The sequence below is a fragment of the Scatophagus argus genome, chromosome 9 (genome assembly GCF_020382885.2).
Source record: "Scatophagus argus isolate fScaArg1 chromosome 9, fScaArg1.pri, whole genome shotgun sequence".
Classification (NCBI taxonomy): Eukaryota; Metazoa; Chordata; class Actinopteri; family Scatophagidae; genus Scatophagus; species Scatophagus argus.
In genome coordinates this window covers 5,194,790-5,218,613 of record NC_058501.1, presented here as the reverse complement: position 1 = coordinate 5,218,613, position 23,824 = coordinate 5,194,790, and the positions used below count along the sequence as shown (strand labels likewise).

Below are 23,824 nucleotides of genomic sequence, written 5' to 3'. Positions count from 1 at the left end.
ACAAGAGAGCATACAGGAGCGCCATCAATCAAAGCTTTAGTATGCTCCACCTTCAGGATACATTGATTGGCTTTGAGAAATGTTAAATCTGATTTCATTGATTCCACCCACATTTAAACCACATTTCCCGGCAGCTGTTCCCAGACCAGTAGTTGGATGTTTTTTGTTTGATGGTTATAGTCATCTTTGCACTCAAAACAAAAAAAAAGGGGTGGTGTCTGGTGTGGTCAGTGGCAGGATTTCCTGTCAAATCTAAAGTGTGATGTGAGGATCAATTTTAAATAGCACCACGTTCGCACTTGCAATGCAGCTGCAAAAAGGCTGTCTTCACCATTTTCAAGACAAAATTTAAGTCAGACGTGAGTACTGTTGTGCTGCTGCTGCAACAAAACATGACTGTCGTGCCTTAAATATTTCAAACATTTCATTTGTCACTTTTACTTCTGACAGTCACTTAGTGCAACCTTATGTTCCATCAGCATCACAGTTTTTTTTTAGTTATTATGAACAGTAAAAGGAATTCATATAAAACAGCAGTTTCACTTCATCTCTACTTGTTTGAATAATGACAGGAAAGTTAGAAGAAGTCCACAGAGTTTGAAGGAGATTGATCCTTTGATAAACATGACTGCATTTTTGTTTTAATTGATATCAACCTGTTTCATGTGACTAGACAACATCACATGCACTTAGATGCCAAGTCATAGGAGCTGGTATCTGCTTTTCTCTACTGATTTGGTGCAAGTGAGTTTGATGTGATTGACAGCTGCCCCGAGACCTCCTGGAAACTCTGTCTTCATCTGCCGTGTCCATTGCTACTGTCACTTTCCATTTCGGAGCCTTTCTTTCTCTTATCGTTGCAGTTAGCATCCTCTTCTTGTTCTTGTTCTGGCTTCTGACACTCCTGAAGTCATCTTTTCTTATTGGAATGTTAAGTACCTGCCAAAGCCATTCATGTGTCACTTTACTTATCTACTTTTTTATATAAACAAATTCTAGTTTCTCCTTATATCAAGTGTGCCGGTGAGTTGGTGTTTGATCGTGGGAACACACAACATTTCACACATTACCATGTCAGATTTATGAAACAAGACGGCTTCCATTTCCTGTGCATTTCATTTTTTACAGGAGTTTAATTGTATCACACTTGAGTAAGCTAATGTCTGTGCTGAGTGTATTTCAGTGAGCTGCAGAATGTGCCAAGTGTTGCCAATAGTACTTGCTGTAGAAGGGCATCAGGTTGACCAGCTTGAGCCAGCCATCCTGCAAACTGACAATACGGGGGCAGAGGGAGGGAGGGAGGCAGGGAAAGGGAAAGAAGGGGAATGTGTGATGTGGGAGGATAAAAGCTGATTAGAAGAAAAAGAGGAGAGAGAAGGAGTTAAATCAAGAAAGTGAGACGGAGAGGAAGGTGGAGGTGGAGATGCATAACTGGCTCAGTCCAGGTAACTGCAGCCACACATTTACTTGTGCTGTTTACCATCTGCAGCAGAGAGGTCTTAAAGCCAAACAACATTAACAGTCATCTCATGAATACACATCCTGATCTATAGTTGACTCATTCCAATAATGTCCCCTTCACATCTCGAATTTGTGTGACCTGGTCAGTTGGTGCCAGCCACACCAGATGTTGGCGCCTCCAGCCGATCACTGCTTTCTGTCCTGCAGTGAACAGATGTGCAGATTAAAGTCCGAGTTAACACAATCCGTGCATGAGTCTGTGCAAAATTTAACTTTTTGCATTCAAAGCAGTGCGCTGTGAATGAATTCCATTTGCTGCAATAATAATAATTAAAATTGCAATAAACGTATTTTAAATTGATTTGGCCTTTTGATTCTAACAAATCCTTATATCACCGTCTGTCAACAGGGCTCAAACTGATTTTTTAAGTAACAAGGTTAATTTTGCAACACAAGGGAAAAAAAGCACTTAACTCTAATAAAAGTCAATTCTCAACTAAACTGAACTAGGTATAAAAGTAATAATAAGCTAGAATTGCTGCTTTGACAGTTAGAGAGCTTCATCACATGATGTAAAGACAATCATTTGAAGCTCGTCAGAACCACTGAGCTTGTGGTGGACTGCAGTGCTTCAAATATGAATGTTGCTGCAAATTTTAAAACATTCACACACATCTTCAGTCTGGCAATGCAGAAGATCTACACAATCAGCACACTTTCAGGGTGGACACCCAAGATTAGTGTCACCAAGTCAATATCTGACCAAATGCAAAATATGGTCACAGTCTCCACTTTTTTTTCTCATTGGTGATGAATTGTTGAGTCATGGCTAAAATCGTGTTTTGTGATTCATCACTGACCTCTGATTTCCAAATTCTAATTAAGTTCATCCTTGAGTCCAAGTGGACATTTGTGACAGATGTAAAGAAATTCCCTCAAGGTGTTGCTGAGACATCACTCACAAGGGTGGATGAAAAAGGTTGAATAGTTTCTTCGAACAGCTGGGCACTGTATTTTTTAGCAAACATTACTTAAACAAGACTAACTAATGTACTTGTTGTGGACTGTTTTCATCTGCGGATTTGGTACTGTTCCAAAGTTCTAATCATTTTGAGCCGCATGTTATGCCAGCATCAGAGAGAGATGGTGTCCTTGTGCTCTCCTTAGGACAACAAAGGCCCCTCAGTCAACCGAAGGCTGTTTTGTCAGCGATGGCATGTAGCGCCCTTCATACCTGAGCCTGTCTACATGGAGTGGGGTGGGGATGCTCTTTGCTGTTTCAAGGACATGGTACAAATGAGATGGACGTGGTCTGGCACAAAGGCTTTTTTTGTAAATTAGAGTGGGCAGCCAATCAAAGATTTGTGTGTCAGCAAATGAGCATGGTTTCACACCCACCCCTGCTCGAGGTCAGATGGGATTGCACTGGCAGTCTTGTTTATCTGTCGAAATGGAGGAGAGAATGTTTTAGGCAACTTTTTTATTGACTTTGTGTTTTCCAAAATTATGCATCCATCACACAAGATCATCATGAATCACTGACCCCTCTGCCCACAGTGGTCTCAGAGCTTCCAAACTGACTAATTAGTAACAACAAATACAGCAAGCTAATAAGGCACAAGGAAAAGGAGGAAGTCTGCTTTAATTCAGTATTGTTTTTTGGGTTTTTTTATTTGATTGCTTTTTACCCTTAAAAGAATATTAAAGAAGAAGAGATGGCAACTTGCTAACTAACCTGAACATTATATTATATTATTTGTTCTTGTTAAAAAACAAGCTAAATAACATAAATACAGTTGTATTTAGGGGTTAGATTTGTTCATTTTTTCACATTGGACAGAGCCACGAAAGAATTTAATTTCCTAACAAGTTCCCAATTTGGCACTTATATACAGGTCAAATGGAGTGTTCCACTGGAACACTTGCAGCATTTTCTTACAAGAAACAAAAAACAACAAAAAAAAAAATAATTTCTTTCAACCACTTATGAATCTCTAGAAATGTGTAAGAATTATTAAGAAATGGAAATAAGAGTCCTCTAAAATAAAGTAGTACACAGTTGTTTTGTCAAATTCACAGAAAAAAAGTTTCCAAAATTTTCACAAAATGATGAAGTATTCTTTAAATGTAACCTCTTGTCTCTCATTTGTCTGCCATTAAGTGTGAGTACGGCATCTTTCGCTGCAATTTAATCTCTGCATACATAATATTACTCTCAGGTTTCACATTAATTGTAGCAGTTAGTGGCTGTGGGGAAACTCTTTATTATGTTTTCCACAAATGCACTTTTGTTGCTTAGAGATTTCTCTGCATGTTATTCTTTCTAACAAATCACATGCAATGTGGGAAGCCAATAACTGTGATAATTAAAATTCTCCTTTTCATCTCTGCCATCTCGCCTGCCTCTCCTGCTCTTAGCAGCCGTTATCATCTAACATGACAACACTCCACACACAGCTGAAAACTGCCAATACTCAGAACACATCCCTGGTTTCCTCACCGCCACAAGCCACAGCGGCATGACGTTGCATCCACTACTTGTGCTGACCAATCGTGTTGCTGCCTGTCGCCGGCGTTCAGCAAATAAGAGTGCGAGAGCCAGACCAAGGCTAGCAACGAGGAGGAGTAGGAGGAGGAGGAGGAGGAGGAGGAGGAGGAGGACAGTGGAAGGCTGCAGTAACAGTCCCAAGGCCCCGCGGATACGCACTGAATCAAGCGCAGAAGGCTGCGTATGATTGAATTGCTGAGTCTTACGGCGTTTGTTTGTGTTTGTCGCCAAGATGGGGACGGAGAGAGCAAGTGTCCATGCGTTTCCTCCCGTATATGTCTGTATTTGTTGCTTGAGTGGTGCACAGAGGAAAATCATGCCCCGGAGTCAGAGCCAGACACTTAATGAAGCAGTGATTTTTTTCCTTCTCTCTCTCTCTCTCTCTCTCTCTTCTTTTTCCCTCCCCATCATGTGTCAGGCAAGATAATTCCTCTGTTAGTCAAGTGAAAGGCTGTGGCTGCGGGGTGTTTCTGTGTGATATTGATACATTTTAGGAAATGAATAGCAGCCTCTCCCCCCAGCTGTGTCCTTCTGAGCCAAGCTGCTGATTTATAGGCCGGTTTCTGATCAAAAATGAGCTGTTCAACATTGTTGGTAGATGCTGCTAAGTGATGGAGAAATCATTAGACGTAGCTCGAGGGTTGGTTGGCTGGTGAGGCATTTTTTGTGCTGGTGTCTTCATCTGGTATTGTTTTAATAAGCGTGTGCTATCTGTCATCGGTTAAGCATTTATTTTAAGTGTGCAAGCTGATGTCTGTCTATTGAAACTACTGAAACTTGAACCACAGGTTCAGGTATAAGGTACTTGTGTCTCTGTAACAGTACAAGTTCTGTAAAAAAATGTCCCCTGTTACTAATAGATTATTATATATTAGATTGTTAATGTAGATGAATTATTGAATAAATAACATTTCACTTTAGCTGCAGGAGCAACTTTTAGCTTCATATCCAGGGAGGGAGTGAAGATGTTTGGTCCCCAACCTTGGAGTCAGGAAGGAAGAAAGAAGAGAAAGCAAAGTTGTGCTGCAGAAATTTGTTGTCATCTTTGAACAGCTAACAAGATCATTTCTCCAGTTGCTAGAGGATTTTGTCACTTGAACGTAGCAGATGTCGTTTTGTTTTTTGGCATGTGCTGAAACTTCCTTCTGTCGCTTTTGTGTACACAGTGGAGTAGCATAAAAAGCGATGTACAGTACCTCTAAACTGTGTTTTAGTAAAGTACTTTTCACTAGTGCACCTACATTTTTGTCTGTGTCATGCTTGATTTTAAATTAATAGCCAATAATGTACAGTAATTCAGGTTTACTGAAAAGAAGTGACACCCTTCAACTTAGAAAGCCCAGGGAAAACAACACTCCTCCGTCAATCAGGCCGAAGGTCATCCAGAGTTTCCACGGTTGTAAGATGCTGTTTCATCTTGACACAATAACAGATCTCACCTTCTCACTCTTGTGTAACAAAAGAGACTCAAATACACACACACAGCTTCTCATCTTTATTTTTTTTTTTTCTCCTTTCCACCCAGACTGCAGGAGTTGGCCACTGTCTGCCTTCACCAGTGGGAAAAACAAAAGCAATGCATGAGAAAAGTAAAAGAGAATGTAGGGGGTCTCAAAGAATCAAAAAAACAGGAAAAAACAAGAATTTGCTGAACAGGAGATGGGTCAAGAATGAAAAATGGCATCAGACTAGATATGCAGCCGAGGAGGGAATGCAAAGTGAACACCCACTCAGCATGGAAACAGTGAGCGTCACTACTCAGTAATGGGAAAGCTCTTTTAATGTGTTACACAACTGATAAAGGAGATGCGAGGTGGGTTTCACTTCTGATTGCATTGTTCAATTGCTGCTCAAGGACTTAACTTACTGCTTAATGCTTAAAAGTTGCTTTTGAACAGTGCAGTCAAACTCTGAATGAAATGAAAGAAAATTAAGTGTTGGTTGTTTTAATCCAGTAAAAGAGACACACAGCCATGATCGGAAAAATCAAGGATGCAGGAATTAATAACGCAGTGCAGGTCATCGTTTTTCACTTCACTTTTTGTCTGCTTTGTGGCTGGCCTTTAGCTGCTGCTCTCACCACTTTGATCCTGAGGCAGCCTTAGTTTGAAGCCTCATTGGTCAAAACTGCCACATAACCCTTTGACTCAGAATTGTTGCTCTGGCATTTAGCAAGGGCAGATGAGCGTAATGCGGCGTAGAGCTCCATACATCATTATGTGGAGGTGTCCGACAGCAGAGCAGAGAGCGGCGAGGTCCAGCCGTATTTCATTAGGCCTCCGGATGCAGCAGAGGGCCCTCATTAACATGCATGGCCACAGGTTGTTGCTGCCCTCTCTTTCTCCCGATGTGTCAGTATTAGGAGCACAGCTTCAGTCTGACAGTCTCAGCCGTCACTGACTCATTCTTATTAAGCTTAAGCCAGTTCACAGCCGTTCCCTTGTTTTGTTATGATTGCCTGCTTCGGAGACCGCAGGAATTGAAATCCCTGCAATCCATTTCAAATAGTAATTTTGTCCGATGGATGGATGGTGTGAATGCCTGAGGATGTTGACAGTTTTTGGTCGATATTCTGGACATGGGATTAGAAGACATCTCCTAAAGTCTTAATCCAAATTTTTTATACAATGATAACAGTTGACATTTCTTCATGTTCGTCAAAGTATCCAAGTATCACTGTGGTATCAGACCTCAGGTTTTGTATCAGCAGTTGGATAAAAAAAACTTTCCACTATACCCTACAACTAACAGACTAACAGACATATTGACAAGATGCTACTTCAGTGTGCGCAGGGTAGAATACATTATATATTACTATATTATTGTATAAATGTTGGCCTTACAAACTATAGCAGATAAGTACAACTCCTTTGTTTACTCACCTTTTTCCACGGTGAGACTCAACCAGACAATAAAGTTGCAGCCATAGAACCAAAACATTGATCTGAAAGATGCTAAAATGCTGTGTAAGGCTGAACTGCAGAGTTGGGTGATAATGATTGTGGGTTCATCACTGCATTAAACAGTTATTTTTTGTAGCTTTTCAAATAAGAATATTGAGTAGTGCAACTTCAAGATCTGTTCCTGCAGTTTTGGAAGAAGGAAATAAGGAAAACATCATCTTTCCACCTTGAATAACTTGCAGCAGCTTGATAACGATACAAGATCATTCAGCATTAGTCACCAACCCATTGCCTTATCACTAAATTGGGCTCCTTTGCAATAAATAAATGTGATGATTTTATTTCCCCCTTCTTTCTTTTAAAATTACATAAGCAGAACTCTGAGTATTGGCACTCCGAGGCATCATTACTGTCAGACGGGTCATTTTGCTGCCAGTAACAGGGTATGACGTCAACCCAGCCTTCTCTTATGGGCTTTATATAGCACAGCAGCCTATCTGCTGCTATATAAACACCAGTTCCCTGAAAAATGTGTTATGTTGTTGCTGCAGGGCAATAAGAAGCAAAGCAAAGAGGAATGGAACGCAATGCAAACGCAGGCCCCTTTTTTCTAGGTCTAATCCCTCTTAGTAGGGAAGCGATAAGCGTGTTTTGACTTAGCCCCAAATTTCCTGTTGTTTATACATCCTTTGCCAAACCACGTGGTTCCCTGTAGAGTTGGATAATCTCAGCGATGCCAGTTTGGCAGGGCTGCAAATATACCAATGCCTCCTGGCCCAGGTCAGATCACAACAGCGGGGTAGAAAACAAAATGCCTCTGTGTCTGTTTGCCTTCATTTTTCCCTCCCTCTATTCATCTTTGCATAAGCATTTGCTCAAAGATAGGAATCTGTCACAGCTGGTGGCTTTGTTGATGTGTGCCTCTCATTCCTCTCTGGAGCTCATTGCTTGCATGGGGAAATACAGACTGGTGCAGTCATGGCTCAGGATGAAGCTTTTTTACCCAGAACATACCCAAACGTTAAACCAGTGGCATCACAAGTAGCCAGTTCCTCACTGGTGTGAGTGGGAAAGCCTCTTAATCTTGCTGCAATTTCCTACCAGGAACTCTGTCTGTGTTTCACAATTAAGTAGGGTGCATTTTTGGTGTGTTGCTCACATGGGTTATCAGTTAGGTTGCGAAAATGCTTGTGAAACACTTTTAGCTTGATGCAGAGCAGGGGCAACTGCCAGTCCTCTGCATGCAGTGAACATTGCATCTGATACTGTAAATTCCTCATAGTGTATTTCTGAGTCTCACATAATAATCTTACTCCAAATAATTAGATCGACTTGTGAGTAATTTGGCTAACACAGTTTGACACAAGTTTCTAATCACGCTATAATGATACGATTTGTTTTCAAATGTGTAACTGTGTAATAGGTTTTGATTTTTTTCGTGCAATATGTGCCTGTTTTGGCTTGGTCACCATTACAGTACACTTAACAAGTTAATGGAAACCCGCTGTGAAAGTCATGTTCTTAAGGTAGATAAGGGATATTATACTCATTTCTTGCTCCATTAACAGCAGCGAGGAACAGAAGTTGCTGAAAACTGTAGCTGAAGTAGGTACACGGCATGACAGTGCTATTACCTGAGTTTAGATTCTGTAAACCCAGGAATGTGTTCACAGCTGGGCTAAAGGACATTACAAAGGTCTGTGCTGACCACAGGGGACAAAAATGGCATCCTTGCATGGTATTTTTCACATTCTTGTCGTTTAGTGTGAATGCGAGCACTGTCCCTCACGGGCCCCACACAGGTGATCCGTGAGAGCTTGTGACCTGGACATTGTTACCACAGTGCAGAGCCTGAGGCAGTTGGAAATGTTGGCACCATGCAGCCTGTAAGCAGAAGAAAATGCTGACCCTACATTACATACTGTATACTGCATCAGGAAAAACTAAACCAAGCATTACTGGACAGTAACTCAACGGTGGAGAGCTGGAGGTGGAATGTTTGGGGAAGGTGAGGAGAGCACCTTCCTCTGGTGACATCAGGTTACTGACGTGAGCCCGGGATCTTTGTCACATGTCAGTGCCATTTTACCTCTCTGATTACTGTAGCTGTAATCATCGGCTTAAGAACTTTAAACAATGTTGTGAACCAAGTCCATCGCAGTCCTTTGCTTTCAAAACAGCCTCAAATCTTCATGGTATCAATTCCACAAGATCTTGGAAACATTCCTTCAAGATTCTGATCCATGTTGATATGATTGCATCAAGTCATTTCTGCAGATTTGTCAACTGCACATTCAAGCCGCGGTGCTCCAGTTCTGCCACATCCCAAAGGTGTTGTACAGGATTCAGATCTGGTGACTGTGGAGGCCACTGAAGAACACTTCACTTATCATGCTGGAAGCAGCCATAAGAACAGGGGTAAATTGTGGCCATGAAGGGATGCACATAGACAGCAGTAATTTTCAGTTAGGCTGTGGCATTCAAGCAATGAATGATTGATATTACCGGGCCCAAAGTGTGCCAAGAAAACATTTCCTACACCACTACACCAACACCACCAGCCTGGACTGTTGACACAAGCAGATTGGGTCCATGGTTTCATGTTGTTGGCACCAAATTCTGACCCTGCCTGTGTCTCAACAGAAATTGGGATTCATCATCATTCATGATTTGTTTCCTCACTTTTGCCATTGTACGCTGCATTGTCTTATTTAGCTTTGAGAATGACTGATAGTTGATTCTAGATTGTTCTTTCAGTGTGAAGTCCTGCCTGTTAAGCAGATTGAACTCTGCTGTCAGGCTATAAAAAAACAAAACAAAACAAAAAACAACATGAATGAACTGTACACAAGCACCCATCAACATGAACATACTGTTTGCACACATATTGTACTCATTCTATTTACCCATCTCTGTTTCCGTCTTTCTTTGTGAGACACACACTTTAACGCATTGATCCTGTCTCCTCCTTCTCATTTGATCTTTGACACACACACACACACACACACACACACACACAAACTCTCTGTTTTGATACCGTTTGGCCTTGTAGCTCAGTGAGACACAGCTAGAACAGAGGCTTCTGATCTACTGATGAGACAGTAATTAGTACTAACTCCTAAGGGAGTGGAGATAGACTTCACACAACCTTCTCTATCTCTGTCTCTGCCTGTCTCTCCCTCGTCCTCCACAGCCATTAACACCAGCAGCAGGTCTCTGCTTCTTACTCATTCTCCAACCTCATTATGTGCCATCCAAATAAACAGGAAGCTTCCTCAAAAGAGTCATTATAGCACAGTCTGACATATAACTTCTACTGTTTTTGTTTAGCTTTGTGAAAACTCCCTCCACATGCAGTTCTCTGAGGAAAACATAGAACATAAGGTACGAAAATCAATAAAGAAAGAAAAAAAAGGAATGAAGTCCATTAAGGGATTTTTTCTTTGGTTCAGCAAGTGTTTATTTATTTATTTATTTATTTTTACTAGATAGACTTTGGAGAACACCTGAGGCAGAACATAATTTGTGTTTGTTCACAGTTCGACCTGCCTCTATTCACCTCCTTCTCTGGTCCGTTTGGTTGTGTTCGATTTAGAAAGAAAACACACTCAGTGATAGACAGTATTTCCATGGAGATTATGCATTTTCATTAGACAGTTAGACACTATGTCATGTGTGCTGCTTTGGTCCATCAGGGGATGGGCTCTTGGGTGAAATGGGCCGAAAGATTCTGTTCGCTTCAGCAGTTTTGCCGGAATGATTGAAAGTGTGTGCGAGAGAGAGCAGAGTGCTGGGAAATCTTGTATTGCTGTTTCAGGACTTTTTCAGACTATAGACAGATAGATAGTGTTTCAGGGACCATTTTTACGTTGTTTTACTCAAAGTTTTTATAAGTATGATCTTGTTTTTTTTACTCTCCGATATTATGTGTTTGTATGTCAGTGTATCTGTGCATTTTGTCTGTGCACATGTGTGAGTGAGAACCTGTGTACGTGGATAGACCAGCTGCTAAGTGTTTTAGGATTACCTGTTCAGATTAGCCCACTGAACTCACTTATAAACTGTGCAAACCCAAACCCAGGATCGCATCATCCTTTAACAGGCTTTGAGGAGTAGGCAGATTTGATTCGACCCCGTGAACTTTTGATACGTTTTACGTAAGAAGTCTACTTCTATAAATTGCCTCAAGTGATGTCACTTGACCACTCTGTCGACCACTCCTCACTGCTGGAGGTTAGGGACTTGAGGATGCATTAGCTGCTACTAGCATAACACACCCAAACTCGAACTCTTGTTGGTCTAGAATCCTGGGTAATGTAGGTGCTAGATTTTAAGAATGTGGAGAATGCACAAAGGCAATATCTTTGGTTCTGCCACATCAGTTTTGATTCTCTCTTCTTTCTGTTTTGTTTTTTTTTTTTAACCGGAGCTGGTTAACGTTAATGCTGTTGAATGCTAAATTAGTGTACTACTTTTAAGTCCAAGGGGAGAAAGGTTCAAAGGGTTTAGGAGCCATAATTTTGAAGTCATTTTCTCTTATCTTTGCAAGCCTGAAGTGAGAAACAACACAAAAAAGCCCTGATCAGAGTACCTTAGTTATGCACTAGCAGAAGCAGACGTGAGGGGAGGATGTCATCACTCTTGTTAGCAAAATTATCAAACTGTATCCCTTTTGTTAACCTGCCATTCCTCTTCATCCTCCCGAGACCACCCTAAAAAATAAATGGCACTGAATGCAAATTAGGTATTATGACTCTAAGGACCTTTGTGTGACACAAGAATGTTGATGGGGAACAAGAGTTGGCAAAGCTTTGCCTTTGCATTCTGCACCAGTTTCAAACCATCTATGTTTTGCTACGAAGAGTGGAAAGGAAAGCTTAAATAATTATCTCCAGCATTTTCACAACAGACAGGCTGTTACTCAGTGAGGTTTTGTCTCCAGCACAGTCTTAACTCTGGACTCCTGCCGTCCTCCAACGGGGGATCCTGGATATTGTTTATCCCTTTTCACTGTAGAGACGTCTCTGCACTGGGCAAGCAGAGTAATGCTAATAAATTCACTCTTAGCAAGGGTGGGATTAGCCTATTGATTCTTCCTCCTAACTTCCTTGCCACTGCAAAAATTGTCTTGCGCGATTACATTTCTGTGACATCGACAACCTGAGATACAAGTATGCTTTGACTCACCTGCCCTTGAACAGTGAAGGGAACACACCGTTCCCCATTCCACTTAATGACACTGGCTCAAACATCTTATAAACACAACAGTAATATGTTGTGCTTCTGTGATTTGCTTGTGCCCTGCAGACTGAAGAAGAAGTCTCAGTCGGTGGATATTGCCAGTCAAGGTTTCTCCCCGACTCTGGTTCCAGCCTCGCCCCTCAACAAGGCAGCACCACCTGTTGCCAAGACAACCACCGTCCTTGCCGTGCAGGAAAACAACACTACTAATTCTCAGCGCCGCAGCCCAAGGTGTGGCGAGCTGAAGAGAGGCTATACCATAGGTAAGTGACACAGAGGCTGGGGTTCTGATCTTTATGTTTGTGTAGCAACTGATATTGTAAAATCTACCAGCTGAGATATAAGAATTTTAAAATGCATGTGTTTGTAAAAACTTTATGCATACATTTACGCCCAATCTCAAACCAGCAATTTTTCTGTTACACTTTCTCAAAACTTGAGGGTTAACTATTCATGTAATAAAATACCAGGGGACATTGATGAACTCATGTTGTATCATAGTTTTGCCTACAGCACACTATTATGAGTTGAACCTTTTAATCATCATAAAATCAACCTTTGTTACATCCTCAGTGGAAGATTTAATTAGATTTTTATGTACAATTGCTACTGAGCTTCTGGGGAAGGTTTGTTGTTATTCAGTATGTGGGTGGGTGGATATTTGAAGTTCACACCCTCTCTGAACTGTTGACATGAACTTCCAGCTCAGGCAAACTTCACCATGTCACATCCACGGCTAGCTCTCCCTGTTTCTCATCTTCGAATTCATTTCCTGCCTACAAATTGTAATTACCTGACTCTGATGAGATTTATTCCTATGATGACTCCTATTTTTGGTAGGGGATGTGTATGTATGCGTGTGTGTTTTGGGCGGGGGGGGTGTGTTCTGTCTGCAGCAGGTCTGTTTCTATGTCGGCAGGTTGCTACTGTGACAGTAAGTATGCTTTAGGGAGCTGACTTCTCACAGATGACAAAATGAGTTTGAGCTAAACTAATTCCAAAGTCCTTAGTGCAGTGCATCTCTGTTCACTTCATTGATGTGATTCAGTTAGTAAGCTGCTTGAGTCCAGGTTAGAAAAGAGGGGGTGTGGTGGGGAAAGGTTTGCAAACAGGAATTGTAAATGCTGCTGAACCAGTGAAGGTAATCTGCAAGATCTTCGTTTTTGTCTGATTACCTTTGCACTGGTGATGACATCTTTCATGCTTGGTGCTATGCAGCAATTTCTCTATGTAGTTGGTGTATTTTGCTGATAGAATCGATACTGCAACTATATTTATTGCTGCAGGACTACAAATACATGCTTTTATGAGCTTTTTAAAGGTAGAATTAGTGTCATGTCAGCCACCTTTCACTTGCAGCAAAACTGACACAACTCACTAAGAACCTACCACATTTTCCAGACACCAAATATGTCATGTTGAATTTCAGGCCAATGTATATATAACTGCACAAGGCATTTTAGAGTTTTTAACTGCTTGCAGTATTTCAGCACTTAAAGATGGTATGTCGGCTCAGTATGTTTTACATACTCGCTTAATGGTGCCATGGAAACTGGATGATGACAAATATGGAGGTTATGAGAGGCTGCAAAAATTGAAATGAACAAAACACATAAAAGAGGGAAAGAAAGAGAGATAATGAAAGCCATATGAATGTTGTTCTAACTCCTGTTGTCCTTCATGATGAAAAGCATGGATAGTGAAGTGAGAGTTAAAAGTGATGCATTGTTGCCTTTTGGTTACGTGTTCAGTGACTCGTAAAAGATGAAGAGTCCTCAATCACTGAACACTTTTGGCGATGACGTCGTCAGTACGGACATCAAATTTTGGTGATTGAGAGCATCCAGCACTTTACTGCTGATTTTGTGTCTATTTCGTTTCACGTTATCATTGTTGATGCAACCAAACCGGATACATTCGTAATGTGAATGGGCACAGGTCTGGATAGAACTGGACCAACAACAGTTTTTTTTGGGCTGTTTGTATCTGATTTTGTGGTCTGCACAGGAGGTTGTTTGAGAGCAAATACACTAAAAGGCAAATTCGCTAGAGTTTGAATTGCACCTTACAGGTTAGGTTTGGATAACACAATTAACTCAACTCAGGAAAGCTCTTTGAGTTTGTATGAAAAACATGCTGAAATAAAGAAAAACTGCTGATGGCTTCAGCACACTAACCAATCAAAATGAAACACCGTCACCATGTTGGATTGTTACCAACAGCACCACAGGTTCAGTTCATGCTGATCCATCAGCATATTTTCCACTTGACCAGTCTTGCAGCTCTCTTGATAAACTTCTTGGTAAACTTCAATTTCAATGTGTATCCTTGTGTCTGCAATTAGTCATGTAGATCAGTGCAGCAGCTTAAAACTTTGCAGCGGTGGCAGTTCTCCTATGGAGGAAGGTGTCTGGGTTGCAGAAGGATTGTGTCACGTGGGGTCACAGGTCAACATTTGCATCACTAAGGCAGAAGAGAGTCAAGAGTGGGTGAAGGTCTGTCATCACTGTTGCTTGTGTGTACTTTGATAAGCTTTCTACAGAGTCATCATGCATCGACTCTGCTCCTCTGGCCAGGCGCTGACAGGAGAATTAATTGATCTGCTGTCGTCCGTATCATTTCAGTCGTCAATAATCAATGAAGAAAATTGTGGGATAAAAGCTCTGCAGGACAGGTGGAGTGGCCGCTGATATTTCAGCCTGTCCTCATCGCCCATTATCCATTCACTTGCAACTGTGGTCTCTTTTTAAAAGCGTGAGGTCGGAAGTCACAGTCATTCAGCCATTAAATGAAGCGCGACTGTGACTTATTGTGCTTTTACGGCTTTTAACTACAAAGTAACAAATTGTACAAGCCTCTAAAGCATGAGTCATAGCCGTTAAGCATTTGCTCTGGCCAGTGCTGGCTTAGTTAAACCACTTCAAGATCAACGCCTGAGTTTTCACCACATGATGACTGAAATGCTACATCTGTCAGTCATTTACGTTGTTGTATCACATAATGAGACATTGATTAATGGCTGTCCTGTCTCTGTAGTTCCTATCTAGATGGGATCCAGTAAGTGGAGCCCTGTGGCATTTTTATATAGTCAGGCAGACGAGGCTGCTCCTACAGGGCTGATCATGCTAATTTATTCTAATGGGATAGTAATAATGTGGCAGGCAGCTTGCTGCGCTGTCTGCCAGGCTTCAGACAGACCTGTCGTTAGAGGCACACAGCACATTCACCACCGACATTTTAATAAGCTGACCAATGAGCCTCCCACCAGGATGACACCAGCCACAGCTCTCACCTCTGAGGAGCAGCAGCCAGTGAGATGGTGATGGTGTTTTTAAATCAAACGTGCTACCTTTTCACCATCATTGCTGTGTCTTTTCACTTCGATTGAAGAGAAGCAGCGTCTACACATGCTCGGGTGAGTGTCAGTCATCTCTCAGACTGAGCTCAGCACAGCCAAAATGAGAGGAAGCAAGAAAGAGATGATAGAAGGAAGATGGGCTACGTTTAAGCTGAGTGAAGTCATCCATTCATAGAGTACATTATACAGGAAAGGCAAGGAAAGAAAGGGAATGCAGAAGAAAAGAGAGAACATGAAGGGCAAGGGAAGGAAAGGAGAGAGAAAGAAAAGGAAATAAGAAAAATGGAAAGAAGAAAAAGGTACAAAAAGGAGAGGAGAGGGAATGAAAAGAAGCACCCACAAAACAAACAAAACAAACCACAACGTGAGACCATGAAAGGAAAGGAACGTTTAAGCTAAGAAGGGAGTGACAAAAGAAAAACATAAAAAGGAAAGGAATGGAGTGGAAAGGAGAAGGAAAGAACAAACATGAAAACTAAGAAGATGAAAGTACAACAGGAGGAAAGAAGAGGCAAGAAGCAAAGATGAAGAAATGAAAGGGAAGGAAAAGAAAAGATGGCCTGTGATCTCCCAAATGCCTGCAGTGTTGCTTCCTGACAGGGTGCGACACTTAACGCCAGCTCTCCTCAGGCTACCAGCATCTCTGTCTGACAGCCTCCGAGTCCCTCCGCCGTGTCTGACCTTTACATCATTTTATCCAGCCTATAGCCTCCGCTCTGGAGCTCAGTGAGCTCTGCTTGCCAATAGAAGGCCAAACAGGAAGTGAATGTCTCTTACATCACTTAATGTTCTTACTGGATACATGTTGTACAGGTATTCTTCAATCTTGACTCATTCCCTCTATGCCTATATACAATACATGTGGGTCTGATTCTGTTTTCCTTTTGTGCACAGACTAAAGTTAACTAAGGAAGCGGTTTATGTCTCCATTCAGTAAGCACTCGCAGAAAGGAGATATGCCACTATCCCTCCTGCAGGAGTCTGTGTATGAGTGCAAAGGGACAGCCTTCATAGCAAGTTGCTGCACATAATGGCTTCTAAGAGGAGAGCTGCTGCACTTCTCTCCTCCTAACATCCCTCCACAGCTCCCCCAATCCTGTTTTCTTTTCTGCTCTTTCTACCATTTCTCCAGTCCCTTATCTGCTCCCTCACGCATTCCCTTCCTTCCTTTTCTTTTCTCTCTCTACCATGTCACCCACTCTCTTCATCTTCACACCCTTCCACCTTGTTATCCTCTAATGTATTTCCTGTGTGTCTAACCGGAGGGTACAGGCAGACGAGTAATCTGTCTCAAGGACGGACGGACAGCTCGACAAACTGTGCCACCAACCTTGGCTGCACTGTTGAGAAGGCATTTTATCATGTTATGCTCATGTCAGACATATTTCCACACTCGAGAGACGAAAGAGGTCCTACATATGCGCAAATGTACCACACAAAAATGTTGCATTGAAGCTTTGCTCTCATAATATAGTTCAACCAAAACAGGCAAATGTTGTGTGTGTGAAATTATTCAAGTGTCTCTGTGAGCATGTGTGGCTTGCAGACAAAAGCAGAGAACTGACTCTGCTAACGCAGCATTGTATCTACATCACCTGACAGAGGAAATGCTAATAAACAAGACAGAATCACACATGTTGGCCTACCCTAACGCCCGAAGAACGGCAGACCCTGCCACTACCACCGTGTGACTGATTATTCCCCTGTTAGTTATTCATTGGATTTTCACTGCAGGGTCGAAGAGGGGATGAACCGCTGCTGGAGGAGCAATACGCTAACTGGCTGAAGGCTCCCACCAAGCCTTGCTTGATATGCAGTTTCATGAAAGGCTGGAATTAAATTAGCGGCTATTCAATAGATTGAAAGAAGTGACAGGTTGGAAGTCAAATCACCATCCTGTTGCTTCTTTACTTTTGATTCTTTGTATTTTTGTTTTGAGTGTGAAACCATAGCTGGAGCACTTGTCCTTTCAAACAGTATGTTTCCAGTATTGAGTTGTGGCTGTTTAGTCACAGCATGATGTTGCATGAGGAGCTAATCACAGTGGCAGTTGAGAGTTATAGCTGGCATTGCAGGCGGTACATGGCCGATCATCTCTTTTTGTGTTTGATGTACATCTCAGGTGGCACATCTCTTGTGTTTACACATCCAGATCGTAGCCAGAGGTGGCTGCTACACACAAGCTGCTGTGAGACAGCCTTCTGTTTTGCTATAGAAATGGGACAGCTTGCATCATTTTCAGAGAAGATGAAAATAGTGTGTTTGGCTTGATGGTGCAGTGTTTTTGAGATGATTTCGGTTTGCACTTCAATTAAAGACCTACGAAGGTCCGACCAAAAACAATACAAGGCATACTGAAGTGAAGTATGGAAGCATTGCACCAGGACCATAAATAACAATTCATTGTTATTCATGACTCAGTTAGCCATTTTGCACCCACTGACCACCTGTCTCACCCTACTACTACCCTAACTGCATGTATGTGACCCATAGAAAGCCCCTGCTTTATTTTTGATATGCCTACAAATGTTTCTAAGAACCTGGTGAATAGGAAACACAATTTACCAATCAGCTTCTGACCTGTCTACCCTGTGCGTCCATATCAATATATTTTTATCGAGTTTAGGTTCAGCTAACACCACCTTGATGCAGGCATACTGTGTCATGGACATTTATTTTCATGAGTGAATTTCACATGAAACTAGCTATTCATGCATCTATTCATAGTTGCTAGATGGACCAACAATCGAATATTAGCCATGCTAGCAAATGTCAGTGTCCATCACTTTGGTCCGTACTGAAATATGTCAATAACTACCAGCTTGGTTACTTTCTATATCCTTTAATTCAGTCTCTTGTGACTGAATAGCGTTTGAATGCTGCTTAAACGGACACGAATGGAAAAGTATTAACACACCAACATCCTTAACTTGAACACATCTTTGCACTGTGGTGGAAAAGGAGCGAAAATTGGAGTTCCACTCGGGTGTCACGTTTACATCACAGCTGACTGGAGCTGGAGCTGATAAATACCCTTACCCACTGCAGAGTCATTTGTCACCAGAATGAATGGGAATGGTGGCTGATTGTGTTTTTTGTTTGTTTGTTTGTTGTTTGTTTGTTTTTTATTCAGTGTGAAGGGCTATAACCTCCTTGTTTTATTCTTGATGCTTTTCCCAACCTTCACGCTTTTCATGTGAACAACAGAGTACAACACTGTGGATGTCTTTCAGAAGAGAAACGATATTTACTGTATTTAACAGATATTGCATCTACCCCCCTTTCTTTGATGGCCGGCACTTCACTCTGCCTTCCATTGTGGCTGTTTGGATCAATATATCTGATAGGGAACTAGTTCTGATCGAGTGAACCCCAGCCCTTAGTCTTGTTTTCTGCCTGCCTGGCTACTGTTAGCGTTTGTGTTGTAAGCTTAGTGACCTCAATTGATCATTTTGTCTGAATGAAGGGTTGGAAGAAACTTTCCATCACTATCCATCTGTAATGATTTGTGGTTGGAAGAGGTGATTTTAGACAGACCTTTAAAGTCATTTGTACAGTCCACTATAGAACTTTAAAAGGGGTTTGTGGCCTGGAGAGAAATGTTTTAGTAGAAATTTACCACTGCCTTTATCCTTTTGGACACAAACTTAACATTTAAACTAGACAAATGAAAATATTCTATCTGCTCACTGCCATGCTGTTATTCCAAACCATGTGAGATGTAGACTGTGAATGAGTAAGAAGGCGGTGATTGGGGGTGGGGTGGGAGGGTGGAGTGAATGGGCGAGAGAGAATTAAAGAGTGAAAGTGAAGGGGGGGGGCAGAGGGTAAGAGCTACCCGTCACGCTCTGACAGCAGCACCCACAGCCATGCCACGGTGCCTTTGCCAGCAGAGCTGCTTGTGTGCGCTGAGATAAGCCCGAGCCCTCTTGCTTTGGCGGTATAGGCTGGTCACGTAGCACCAGAAGGCAGCTTAGCCCCACCACAAATCCAATGGAGGGTTGGCCTTACTTTAACTTCCTCCCACAGCCTTCCTCGGTCTCATCCTCCCTCTCTGTCTTCCTGACTTTTTTAAGCTCTATGGCTTTTCCCTTCCTCAGCGTTTGTGTCATTGTTTGACATTACATATTCACTTGACACGTCAGTATCTATCCTTCCTAGTAACTGCGTGAACAGCAGCATGCAGGTGATGGTGACTGGGACTGCAGTTCATCTCATGTAGATGTTGCGAAAAATGCGAAACATTTACTGGTTTCAGTTTCTTAAATATGCAGGTTTGCTACCTGTCATATATCACTGTAAACTGAATATCTTTAGATTTCAGACTTTTGGCTGGACAAAAGAAGACATTTAAAGACAGAACATTCGAGGATGTGTTGAAAAAATGAAAAATTAAGTTAATGCAAAAGTGGCAACAGTTCTTTAAATGGCCATTTTAGGCTTGCTCCCAAACAGAGTCAAATTTCCCACAGACCCCCTGTTAAAAGGTCTACTTTACAACAGAAATAAACATATCTACAGCCTAGTGCAAAAACAGTTTTGGTCAACTATTTCAAGTCCTAAACTCATGTATAATTAAAGGGGTGGTCACTTTGAGTGACAGGTAGCCCCAAGCTGTCTGCTAGGCTTCACCTCAGCTAATGCAGGTCACAGTAATTGACCAGTTGGTGACTTTTGGAAAGTGTTTTTGAACAGGTTTTGAATCTGTTCATTATGTAGTTGACGTCTTATACTTAGTTAGCTTGGTAGCTTTGAGCTAGGTAATTGAAATTCAGTAACCGGCGCACCTCAACTCCACCCACGTAGCAAACATTTTCCATTGACTGGAGGGTTAGGAGGAGTCAAGCAAAGCCAAGACATCAACAGTTGGAGCCACTGCACTGCGGCACCAACTAATAATAATAAGTGTACCTTCATGTTTTCTACATTGCTCTTTGCTTTTAAAAAAGGAGAGGGAAAAGTCCCTCCCTAATATGACTATTAAATGTTCCATTTTTTGTCATTTTCAGGAAATAAAGCTTTGTGTCACGTCACAAGAAGTTGATTATTTATTTGGTTGAAAGTATGTGAAACCTGCAGATAACCCTAACCCTGAGCTACATTACACTAGAAGTATATTAACATGTTCCACAGGTGTGTCTCGACTGAAGGTGTCAGCTTACTTTGGAACTCTTTTAAATATTCAAATCAGGTCCCTCATGACATTGAGCACCAATCACCCAAATGTCCATCCATGTGGAAACGCTTCAAACAATGAATTAATGAAAATTAGCATTACACAGTCATTCATGGGGCCTTTAGTGCAAACACAAACCAGCATGCAATATTTGACTGATCTGTCTTGAACAGAAAGATATCATCATAGGTCTCTGTTTCACTGAATATTCTTGTCAATGTGAATGCTATTTTAGCCCCTTATTTACCTCAATTGTAAATAAACGTGTAGACCATTATACCAGATGGACTGCATTCATATAGCACCTTCCTCACACATTCAGACACACTTGCACACTGATGGGAGCAGGCTGCCATGCAAGGTACAGTGTGGTTTAGTATCTCTCCCAAGTTCCAGAGACACAGTAGCTCCACAGCTCTTGTTTATTGTGTCCACATGATTTCTTGACATGCCCTGTAGGGGTTCTATGTAAGTAAAACATGATCTGCAAACTCCAAGTATTCACTGTAACACAATCACATGAGCTTGGTCTCTCACACTCTGTGCATACACACTGGGGGTTAAGGTAGAATGGGTATTATTGTACAAGAACCTCTTTCACATTTAATCTTGTGAAAGTGGTGCTGCCTTCAGGGTACCATAGTCTACACTCTGATAAGAAAAGCCTGACAACAATGTGACTCCAGGGCTGCATTCACACTAAACAGCACCAGAGGCAGCCAAATCACACTGTTCTTCCTAGCCTTAATTGTGATATCTGATATGTCTGGATTTTTTTAAACAACAGGAAGTGATTTGTTTTGTTCAGGTGCCTCTTGTGTAGCACATGCATGCATTGCAACACAGTAGGTCTGATGAGTGTGGGTCACACAGACAGGAATGTTCTGAAATAAGAGACACAACACAAACATATACACAAATACCCCACAAAAATCCAAAATGGCTCGGAAACTGTTTCCACAAAGGTTAATAATATGCTTTATTCATCCCCAGATAGCAATGTAGCACTCTGATTCTAACTTGGTTACAGGCTGAGAATGTCACCTCTGTTTTTCCAGATATGACTTTTTACTCTGCGCTTATTATTCTCCGAACTCTACAGTCTTTATCCAGACCAGGCTAGCTGCTCCGCCAAATTAATCACTCCTCTGTGGTGCTTTCCAATACTTTTATTTTTTTTATTTTTTTTATTTTTTATTTTATTTATTTTTTTTCAAAGCTGCAAGTAATAGGAGACAAAAGGTAATGCAAATGAAAATTCTACAGCAGTGTTTTTGACAGGAGATGGTTAGCTGTATTACGAAGCCTGTGAGAGCTTTGCTGATTGATTTATCCATGTTTCTATTTGTCCCCCAGAGAGAATGAAAAAGCACATGGTACTCTCTGGTTGCATCAATCTTGCTCTAGGCAGAATGCACCCCAGAGGAAGATTCTTGGACATATTAAGGCAAATATCCATTTTGGCCATATTTTAAGAAATGGGGGTTTATATTGTATCGTAGTGTCAAAATGGAAGACAAAGCACCTCCTGCTCTTTACAACCTCGAGAAAAATCTAAAAAGGTAGCTGAGAGGAAATTACTGCAGAGGTCAAGATTTGTGTTTGCTGTGCACAAAAGACAGACAGACACACACTCACCTAGGATAACAGAATTACTTATCCTGAGGTTGTCTCAATGTCATGACGATCAGTATGATATTTGCTCTGCCATAAATGTCCTTTAGATATTTGTGTGACATTTGTCGTTTCTAAATGTCCCCAGAGACGCATGCAGCCCTTCAATCAATTCTGTGCTTTTAATCTGCTCCTGTTACCTTTATGTTTTCAAAATCTAATAATGTCAGATGGGCTTCAAGAGCATTTTGCTTTCACTTATTATAAGAGCACTGAATGCAGATTTCCATCCGCAGCACACTATGCTGTCATATGTAAAAGTCATTGTTGTGTAGATCTGAATCTTTACTCTGACTCACAAGTTTACCAGAAACAAAGGCCAGATTTGTTGTTACCAAAGCCACTGCTTTTTTCTCTTTTTTCCTTTTTTTTCTTTACTAGACAGCAACAGAAACATTAATGTTTTCTTCTCTAGTGCAAGCAATGTAAGGAAAGAAAGGCTCACTGCTGAATTTACTGCAGTGCTACTGTAAAAGATCTGTGGGTCGGATTTATTGGCCTGCCGGTGTAATTACGTTGACCAAGAGTCTCTTGGTGGCCCTCCTCTCGTTGGGCTCAATTTATAAATGCCACAGAGCTAGTAATCCCACTGTTTCCCCACTTAGTTTGGAAAGGGCTCCAGCCATCCTCTGGCTAGGATTGATTACATATAGCTCAAATGAAGAGTAAGCAGTTTTGTACCGTCGAACGCCAGCACCGGCCCCTGCTATTGATTCATTTCACAGCAGAGGGAAAATAAGGTCTGCCACTTCACAAAACTGTTCATATTTGTTTCCTTTTTCTCGTGAATTTATAGGCTCCTTTTATTTAAAAAAAAATATAACTGCTCTATTTTGTCTGCATCACATGTGCATGTGTTAGTTGCTGAGGCAGACTGGGCAAAAAGAAACTCTGTTTATGAAATGTCAGCTGGTGGAAAGCAATATTTCTTCTCAGAAGTGGGGAAATTAGTCAGTGTTTCTAAGTAGCAGATAAACCATTACACAGTCATGGATAATATTTACAAAACAGTTAATTGAATTTCTAGAAGCGTAGTCAGTGGAAACTGATTGGTTCCGAAAGTGTAGATTTGAAAATGTAGGCCTCTGCTTAAGTTTCACATAAGTTGTGTTAATTTGAATTGTGTCAAATATTTAATATCTACCGTCAATCTGTAGTCAGTATGACATTGCTAACAGTATTTAGATGCTAAAAAATGTAATGTCATCCAGCTACTGAGTACCTACTGTCAGTTTTCCAACTGCCATAGACCGAGGCATTATTCAGACTGAGCATGGAAGTTCATTATTGATCTTGAAAACAGTTTGGAATTTGATTTCATTTCATTGATATCAGCCTCTTCATTGTTCACTCACTTAGCATCTTATCAGAGTTCAATTAAGTCTTCGCTAATGGAAGTCAAACATTTACTCTTGCTGCTTCACATTAAAAGCATGGTGAGCTGGAGGATCGCTTTTATTCTG

General features: G+C 41.4%; 1 protein-coding gene across 4 annotated transcripts in view; it reads left to right on the top strand.

Moving 5' to 3' along the window:
* oxr1a (oxidation resistance 1a) overlaps positions 1-23,824 on the top strand; it is a 149,259-nt gene that overhangs the window by 52,542 nt on the left and 72,893 nt on the right. For all 4 annotated transcript variants that reach the window (XM_046399720.1, XM_046399719.1, XM_046399717.1 and 1 more), the window contains exon 3: positions 12,220-12,416. In XM_046399720.1, coding sequence (XP_046255676.1) covers positions 12,220-12,416 — 197 coding nt within the window. The remainder of the gene's footprint in view (positions 1-12,219; positions 12,417-23,824) is intronic.